This window comes from Chenopodium quinoa, unplaced genomic scaffold (genome assembly GCF_001683475.1).
Source record: "Chenopodium quinoa cultivar QQ74 unplaced genomic scaffold, ASM168347v1, whole genome shotgun sequence".
NCBI classification, from domain to species: domain Eukaryota; kingdom Viridiplantae; phylum Streptophyta; class Magnoliopsida; order Caryophyllales; family Amaranthaceae; genus Chenopodium; species Chenopodium quinoa.
Window position 1 is genome coordinate 324,629 of NW_018742707.1, and position 8,856 is coordinate 333,484.

Consider the following 8,856-nt stretch of genomic DNA (forward strand, 5'->3'; position numbering starts at 1 on the left):
GTCGCTGGTTATCTAACTCATGTTGGAGCAGACGGTCATACTCATGTTGGAGAAGACTGTGACCATTCGGTCTCTTTTTGTTTATTAATATCCGGCCATCGGCCTCATCATTATTTTATCTGGCCTTAGGCCTCTTAAATTGTTGAGTAAATATTTGTTAAGTCTCAATATTGACTTTGTACATTTCGTAGGGACAACTGTTCTAAAACAATCGACTCCCTCAGAGGAATTAGGGCGCCTGTTGTTGGGATAGAAGCTCTCCAAACGTATTGGTTGTCTGTATTGTATACAGGTGAGACTAAGAAACTTAAATAAAAAGACAAGTTGGGAAATGAAGGCATCTTCTCATTAACAAAACTTGAGATTACAAATTTGAGGTCTTTACATTCGTACTTAGAAGTAGTACTTTTTCAAGTTGTCTACATTCCAAGTTCTAGGCAGCTGCCTGCCGGAACGTTTTTCCAATTTGAGCTCTAAACGTAAACTAATGACAAAAATGGTTGCGTGGCAAAACTATTTACCAAACTAAGCTTCCAGGGTAAATCGCTGTCTCGGACAGCGTTTTACCCCTGGTTTTTTTTAAAAAAAAAATTCAACTACAACTATTTTATATGTTCAACATAAAGCGCTGTCTCAGACAGCGCTTTATGCTTGAACATAAAACGCTGTCTCAGACAGCGCTTTATGCTTGAACATAAAGCGCTGTCTCAGACAGCGCTTTTCTGCTGGAAACAGCAACCAGCATCCAGGCAGAAAACAAGCTTCAGCAAACAGCTTGCATGCTGCAGTCCTCCAACAGCCACCACAACAGCCAGCTCCACAGCCCTACCCCACCACCGTCGACCACCAACTCCGCCACTCCCCACCACGTACCACCACCATATTCTGGGAGTTCCGTCAACTTTAAGCACTGCAGAAAACTCGAAACAGCCCAACAACAGTCCAACCACCAAATTAACTTCAAAGCACACACGGAGTCATTCAAAAAAGATTTATTATATTAATTTCATAAGTGTTATGTACATCATTACACAAAATAACAGGGAATACAACAGATAATACTAGCCCGACTCATTTATTCGGGGTAAAGGTCCTGCCTCCTGAGTGTCGGCCCTCCGTCTGACACGTCGCCGCCTGTAATGAGTGACGGTGGTGAATGGGTCTCGGGGCGGTGGGGGAGTCAGCTGACTGGACGAGGGGTCCTCCTGGGTACCAGAGGGCGCAGTACTGTGGATGTTGTAATCCTCTGCGTGTCTGGGTGACGTAGGATCACATCCACCGCTGCTCTGGCCGAGATCGAACTGTGAGTTGCCATCATGACCGTCCCGCCGGTGGGCGAGATGAGCGTGACCATATCTCCGTAAGGTAGCGACGCCCATATCTCGCACCTGCTCGACCTGGGCTCTAGTGGGTCCGCACTCAAGGGAGACTGATAGCGCATCAACCATCGCCACCATATCCGCCGCCTGCAGTAATCATCGATCAGTCAGATCTATGGCATACAAATATGGAAATTGTTGAAAAGGAGTAGAAAAATAATAACTCACATATCCGCTAATGATGTCATATGCTGGATGGTAATGTGTGGATGGTGGTGCGTAGCTGGGGTTGATGAAGCGTCGTGTGATACGCCTGTACCACACCATGTACGGATCGTCGGGATCCATAGCCCCCTGCATTAGATCACCTCCAACGATGAACTCCAACCGTTGCTCCCATAGCTGAAGGAAACGCCAATGCTCCAGCGCCCAGCTGGTCTCCCCCTTTCCCCGACGATCAATGCCGTGAAGCTGTACACTAGTGTCACACCCCTGTGGGATAGTCTGGCGTAGTCCAAACTGCCTCATGACTCGGTCGGGCAGGTGACTCTCCACAACCTCGAAACAGATCAGGGGGACCCTAGCACGCCACTCCGCCTGATGGTCTAGCAGATGTGGAGGCATGGCATCTACCAAGTCAGGTACATACGGGTCCCATGTCACCTGTAAATACACATCAACAGTAATATTATGAATATGTTAGTTCGCAACAAGTACAATGTTAAAACAAAAAAGCTAAAACTGTATTTTAAATTGTTACCTGGTCCTCGGTGAGTCGGTCTAGGGCGTCTCGGTAATACGGAAGACCCCTCGCCGCATGAGCATGTGTCAGCCTGGGTACCACCCACCTAATATCGAACAATGTTTCAGTTAACAACCCCGCGCATTAAATAAAGCCTAACTCAATGAAAGTTGTATCGAACCTGCAACCATATGCCTCATCCGGTGTAGGGAGCGGGGGAGCATCGTACGCCTGGTACTGGTCGTCCTGGTCCTGCTCCCCCCGACGGTGTATCGCAGGTCTGCCTGGTCTGCCTACATGGATATGCTCCCAAGCCCAGAACTGGCACACAGAGACACAAAACTAACTTCAGTATGAAATATGTAAGTGCGTGGTGAAATAGTTTTTTTGGTACAGAAATAAGTGAGGTACCTGGAGGACAATCAGGGGACCTCCAATCTCGTTAGCACCTACGTTAAAAAAAAAAACAGGGCATAAAACGCTGTCTCGGACAGCGTTTTACCCATTGAATTTTTTTTTAAAAAAAAACCCAAGGATAAAACGCTGTCCGAGACAGCGTTTTATGCCCTACTGAATTTAAAAAAATACAGAAGGTAAAACGCTGTCTGGGACAGCGTTTACCAGTTGAATTTTTTTTAAAAAAAAAACCAGGGGTAAAACGCTGTCCGAGACAGCGATTTACCCTGGAAGCTTAGTTTGGTAAATAGTTTTGCCACGCAACCATTTTTGTCAATAGTTTACGTTTAGAGCTCAAATTGGAAAAACGTTCTGCCTGCCGTCTAGGTCTTCCAGGCGGTAGGTGCCGTCTCTTACTTCCTCATAGATTTGATAGGGGCCTTCCTAATTTGGGGTTAGCTTTCCCTGCTCATTCGCCCTACCGACTGCCTCCATTTTCCGTAGCACAAAGACCCCCACTTTGAGAGGACGCTTGTGTACTCTTTTGTTGTAAGCCCGAGTCATTCTCAGATGGTATATCTCATGACGCAAGGCAGCATTGCCCCTGCGCTCTAGAAGTGAGCCCAATGCTAGGCGCATGGCCTCCCAGTTCGCCTCTTCATCACACAACATGATTCGAAGAGTCGGCTCATAGTGCTCAATGGGAAGAACAACTTCTGCTCCATACACCATAAGGAATGGGGTTTCTCCAATTGCCCCTTTAGCAGTCGTTCTGATGGACCAGAGGACGTGTGGTAATTCATTCGCCCAAAGGCCACCAGCCCGCTCAATTTTCTTTTTAATCCCGTCTGAGATTAACTTGTTGAAAGCTTCGACCTGGCCGTTTGCTTGCGGCCGGCCGACTGATGCAAAGAAGCTTGAGACCCCCTGGTCTCCTAGCCAAGTCTTGAGCTGAGGCGTCTCAAATTGAGGACCATTGTCAAAAACCATAGACATGGGCACCCCGAAACGAGTGATTATGTTCCTCCAGATGAAGGAAATGACATCTTTAGTCTTGATGTTTTTGATTGCCTCCGCCTCTACCCACTTGGTAAAGTAATCCACAACCACCAATATATAGCGCTTGCCGCCTGGTGCAGTTGTATATGGGCCTAGAATGTCCATACCCCATTTGGCAAAAGGTATCGGGCTGTGGATGGCCGTCAGGTCTGTAGCCGGACGATAGATGAGCTTGCCAAATTTTTGGCACTTGTCACATTATTTCACCATTTCCATGGCATTCGACTCCAGAGTTGTCCAGAAGTAAAGCCGCCTGGCCTTGGCCGCGAGGGATCTACCGCCTATATGGGAGGCGCAGAATCCCGAATGCAACTCTCTTCAAGGACTTCCTTACCCTTCTCAGGGGTAACACACTTCAACAGGGATTTCAAAAAGCCAGCCCTGAAGAGTTCGCCTTGTCGCAACTCGAAGTTAGCTGCTCGTTTTTTCAGAACAGCCGCCTCCTGTAGTGAGTCAGGGAGCGTGCCGTCTGCAAGATAGGCCCGGATGCTATCCATCCAGGTTGAGCTTCGGTCAAGAATTCCAATGGGGTCTTCCTCAGATATACTTCTTTTTTCCATGACCTCCCAGAAAACTGACCGAGGCGTTTCATAGGAGGCGGATGATGCCAGTTTGGACAGAGCATCCGCCTGATTGTTTGAAGACCTGGGAACTTGAGTTAGATGAAATTCTTGAAGTGACCCAACTTCATTATTGACCGCTTGCAAATATTTTATCATGGCCGGATGAGTGGCCTCGTACGTTCCATTAACCTGGAGTACGACCAGTTGAGAATCAGAGCAGGCGGATATCTTCTTTGCCCCTGCCGCCTTGCAGTACCGGATGCCGGCCAGCAGGGCCTCATACTCGGCCTCATTGTTAGAGACCTGGAACTTGAACCGTAGTGCATATTCGTACTTATCTCCTTCAGGAGACTAACAAATAATCCTTGCACCACAGCCGTTCACAGTGGAGCTCCCATCCACATACACTTTCAAAACCTGGTCTGTATTGTCCGGAACAACCGGCCTTATCATTTCGACAATAAAGTCAGCGAATGCTTGTCCCTTTATTGCCTTCCTTGGTTCGTAAGTGATTTCTAGTCCTTGCATTTCAATCGCCCATTTGAGCATTCGTCCAGAAGACTCCAAGGTTGTGAGTGGCCGTTTGATCGGTTGGTCAGTATATACCTCTACCGCATGCGCCAAGAAGTAGGGTTTAAGCTTCTTGATGGCCATGTAAAGGGCAAGGTCGAATTTCTCAACCATGGGGTACCGAAGCTCCGCGTTTCTCAGAACATGGCTAATGAAATACACCGGGAGCTGGATGCCGTCTCTTTCAGCTAAAAGAACGGCACTGAGGGCATGATCAGAGATGGCTAAGTACATGAAGAGCTTCTCTTTAGGAAAAGGGTTGACAAGCCTCGGCAAAGAGTGCAGATGAGTTTTCAGCTTTTGAAAGGCCGCCTCTGCATCATCCCCCCATGCAAAGTTTGTCTTCTTTTTGATTGCCTGGAAAAAGTAGAGGCACTTGTCGCCTGACCGACTGAGGAATCTCCCCAGGGCCGCCAGAAAACCTGTTAGTTTCTAAACTTCCTTCACAGTACGGGGCGAATGCATGTCGATTACCGCCTGTATTTTCTCAGGGTTGGCCTCTATTCCCCTTTGGTCTCAAAAATCCGAGAAACTTCCCAGACTCAACACCAAAGACACACTTTTTTGGGTTAAGCATGACCTTGTGCCGCCTGAGTGTGGCAAATGTTTCTCGGAGATCAGCAAGATGATCCGCCTGTAGTTTGGATTTGACTATCATGTCATCAATATACGCCTCTACATTCCTTCCGATTTGATTAATGAAGACCGTATTAATCATTCGTTGGAAAGTAGCAGGCGCATTCTTCAAACCAAACGGCATCACCGTATAACAGAACAACCCCTGATCAGTGACGAATGTCGTCTTTTCTTGATCTTTTTTCCACAGGGGGATCTGATGGAAACCTGAATAGGCGTCCATGAAACTCATCAGCGCATGTCCGGCTGTTGAGTCGACCAGACTGTCGATCTTAGGCAATGGATAGCTATCCTTTGGACATGCCTTGTTGAGGTCTGTGTAGTCAACACACATCCGCCAAGTTCCATTCGGCTTTTTTACTAACACAACGTTAGCTACGCATTCAGGGAAATTGCACGGCCGAATGAACTTGGCGTCTAACAGCTTTTTTTACTTCGGCAGCTGCCGCCTGACTTCTTTCTTCGCCGTGGTTTCTTTTCTTTTTCCGGATGGGCTTCTTTTTAGGATTCACGGCGAGTTTGTGGACAGCAAGATCCGGGCTGATGCCTGGCATCTCCTCCACTTCAAAGGCAAAGATGTCTTTGAATTCCCTCAGCAGCTGGTGAAGGCTTTCACCCAGCTTTGCAAACGCAATCGTCCCCACCTTAACAGTCCGCTCTAGATGGCTGTCATCCAGAGGGATATCAATGTGTTCACCAGCAGGCTGGGGACGAAGATCATCCGACCGTTCCCCGGTCAGTGATTGCTATTGCTTTTCTTTTTTGACCACCACCAGCTGATCAGTCTTTCTTTTCTTTCAGGCTGGTGGGGCCGACTGTTCTTCCTCGACATCGTCGAGGTCAATCATTTGCTTGCCCCGGCCGGATGCTGCAACCGCAGGCTTGACGTCCGAGAGGTAACACTCTCGAGACGTCTTTTGGTCCCCATTAAGGGAGCCAACTGTGCCATCATCCTTATCATACTTGACTAGCATGAGAGCGGGGATGATGACGGCCTTACACTCGTTAAGAGTGGGTCGGCCAAAGATAAGGCTGTAAGCTGTGAGCTCTTCAACCACTAGGAAATGGATGGTCATGTGCCGACCGTCTCCCCTACTTCCCAGGCGGACAGGTAGATCAATTCGTCCGACTGGGTTCACAAGTCCTCCCCCAAACCCAACAAGGGTGTGGGAGACCTCCGTCATGCTATCCGGTTTGTATTTGAGATTGGATAAGCATTTGAGGCTGATGAGGTCAGAGGAGCTTCCTGTGTCAATCAGGATTCGGTCAACCAGCTGGTTGGCGACCTTGCACTCAATAACAACAGGGTCATCATGCGGCCGACAGACTTTGCCTTTGTCCTGCTCGGTGATGACAACTTTAGGGAAGGTTGATGCGCTTGCTGCATCCCCCTCCTCAACAGAGTTGACCATCTTTCTCAGATGGTCCTTGGTACCCCGAATGGTCGGGCCACCACCGGCAAATCCGCTTGCTATGGTGTACACCGGTTCTTCATCAGTTTCGGCACTCACAGCAAGCTGGGGAGTCTTTTTCTTGGACTGCCCCGGATTTGCTTTTGAAGTCACTTTGGACTTCACATAGGACTTTAGCTGTCCTTTGTCGGCCAGACAGTCGAGCTCCCGCTTGAGACTAAAGCAGTCATTCGTGTCATGGCCAACATCCTCATGGAAATGGCAATGCTCGTTTTTGTTCCGATTTTCAGCGGAACCTTTCATAGGAGTCGACTTTTCAAGAGTCAGCCGATCCTTAATTTCCAAGAGGATGGAGCAGCATTCCTTGTGGAATTCGTACCTTAGGACGTACGGTTTCCACTCCTTTTTCTTCTTCTTGGCAGGTTGATAAGAGTTATCAATGGCCCAGACTTGCTTTTTCTTTTTGCTCTCTTCTGGCTTGAGAGCCGGCTGAGCAGGCCGACTCTCCTTCTGTCGGTCGGACTTCTTATGGTCCGATTGCTTATTGGAGGAGAAGAGTTCGGTCGCCTGTATGTAGCCTTTCGCCTCTCGCAAGGCTCCTTGTAGAGTAAAGATTTGTTTGCGGACGAGTTCGTACTTAAAAGTAGACCCGTCCTTCAGACCCTTAAAAAAGTCTGTGAAAGCGAACTCATCAGACAGCCCATGAATCTGGATTCCGACCAGATTGAACCGCCTGACGTAGGAACGCAAGCCTTCTCTCTCCCTGCTGTACATTGCCCAAGTCAAGACTTATCTTTTTGGCAGGGATGTTGAAGCAAACAAGAACGCAAGCGTCTTGAAGCTATTTATGCAACCAGTCGGCAGATTGCCAAACCACTGCTAGGCTATGCCCTTCAGGGTGGCTGGAAAGCAACGACACCATGCGGCATCATCCGACCCCTGTAAATACATGAGGTAGGTGTATGCTAGCAGGTGGTCTTCAGGGTTGGAGGTCCTGTCATAGGCTCCAACCAGAATGTTTTTAACTTTAGCCGGCTGTACGGCTTCAGTTATTTCCCTGGAGAAAGCAGAGGGTTGATCTCCAAGGTGTTGCAGCCTAAGCTACCAGTCCATCGGCTGATAGCCGTATGCCGCCTGTCCTCCATAGAGGGTAGGTTGCATGTAAGGTAAAACTGGCGCCTGGTACAATGGATGTGCCATGTAGTGGGCGGACTGAATCATATGAGGCCCAGACCGAACCCGTTGGCTGCTTGGTGGGGTCTCATGTACAGACTGGGAACACCTCACAGAGGTATTCCGAAAGCTATCATGATAAGTCGACGTTAAAGCCGACTCTGATTGCTGGGTTCTCCTCTCCTCAATGTATTGCCGAGCGTTAGAGAACGTTTTCTTGCTACCATCCGGCTGTATGTGCCGGATGGGTTTTCTTGCGCCCGTTTATGGGAAACGGAACCGATTAAGGTCAAATTGGGGCATGGCCTTCTCCTTAGGAGCAGGATGAGGAGTCGGCTGACAGTCCCTGACCGACTTTTGTTTGCCAGCTTGGGCTGGCTTCTTGGCCGACTGCTCCTTTCTAGGAGCAGGCGACTTCTTTGAGGCGAGCTGCTTGATTTCACCCCTGAGGCTGCTCAGGAGTGACATTAGCTCATCCCGAGTGACGGGAGTTGATCCTGCTGCCTGGGAAGGATCAACCGGCCGCCCCGAAGGCTTCTTTGGCTGACCAATAGTTTTGGTTGGGCCTGCCTGGTCATGGTGACGCTCTCGCCTTTCCTTACTGCGGATGCGTTTAGAGATGAGGGATCCATTTGGATCCAAATAGGTTTCGACGTCAGCGTCATCCCCTGAGTCATGGTCCGTTTGGACCAATATATAATTTGGAGGCCGAATGGCCTCTGGATTTGGTACAGGTTCTTGTGAAGCCATTTTAGAGGTACTCTCCCCACAGACGGCGCCAAATGTTTCGGGGGTTTTTGTCCCTTGGGAGAGTTACAACACCGAAACTGGATTCAACCAAGGACGCCTGTACCTGCAAGGCAAACGGACCGCCGGATGGTCGGTGGTTTGCCTCCGAAGATTAAGTTAGTAAGCGTTTGGTAATAAAACGTGCGGAAATAAAGTTATCTGCTCGGATTCCAAGCTCAGGTAAGGTGTGATAAGTG

The 8,856-nt window shown here is 48.8% G+C and overlaps 1 protein-coding gene across 1 annotated transcript; it reads right to left on the reverse strand.

The window, feature by feature from the left end:
- Window positions 1-646: 646 nt before the first annotated feature.
- On the reverse strand, window positions 647-8,620 carry LOC110722898 (serine/threonine-protein phosphatase 7 long form homolog). The gene is made up of 6 exons (XM_021902187.1): window positions 8,212-8,620; window positions 2,473-2,510; window positions 2,243-2,382; window positions 2,080-2,167; window positions 1,548-1,982; window positions 647-1,466 (listed from the first exon to the last, which is right to left on the reverse strand). The coding sequence occupies exons 1-6, from the start codon at window positions 8,618-8,620 to the stop codon at window positions 1,062-1,064; spliced, it is 1,515 nt and encodes a 504-aa protein (XP_021757879.1). The 3' UTR covers window positions 647-1,061.
- Window positions 8,621-8,856: the final 236 nt, after the last annotated feature.

Bases quoted from the DNA above. Each gene is read 5' to 3' on its own strand.
- LOC110722898 (XM_021902187.1), bottom strand. From the start codon at position 8,620: ATGGCTTCACAAGAACCTGTACCAAATCCAGAGGCCATTCGGCCTCCA. The intron at 1,983-2,079 runs GTAACAATTTAA...GTGTATTTACAG, and splicing joins ACCGACTCACCGAGGACCAG to GTGACATGGGACCCGTATGT. The intron at 1,467-1,547 runs GTGAGTTATTAT...TGATTACTGCAG, and splicing joins ATGACATCATTAGCGGATAT to GCGGCGGATATGGTGGCGAT.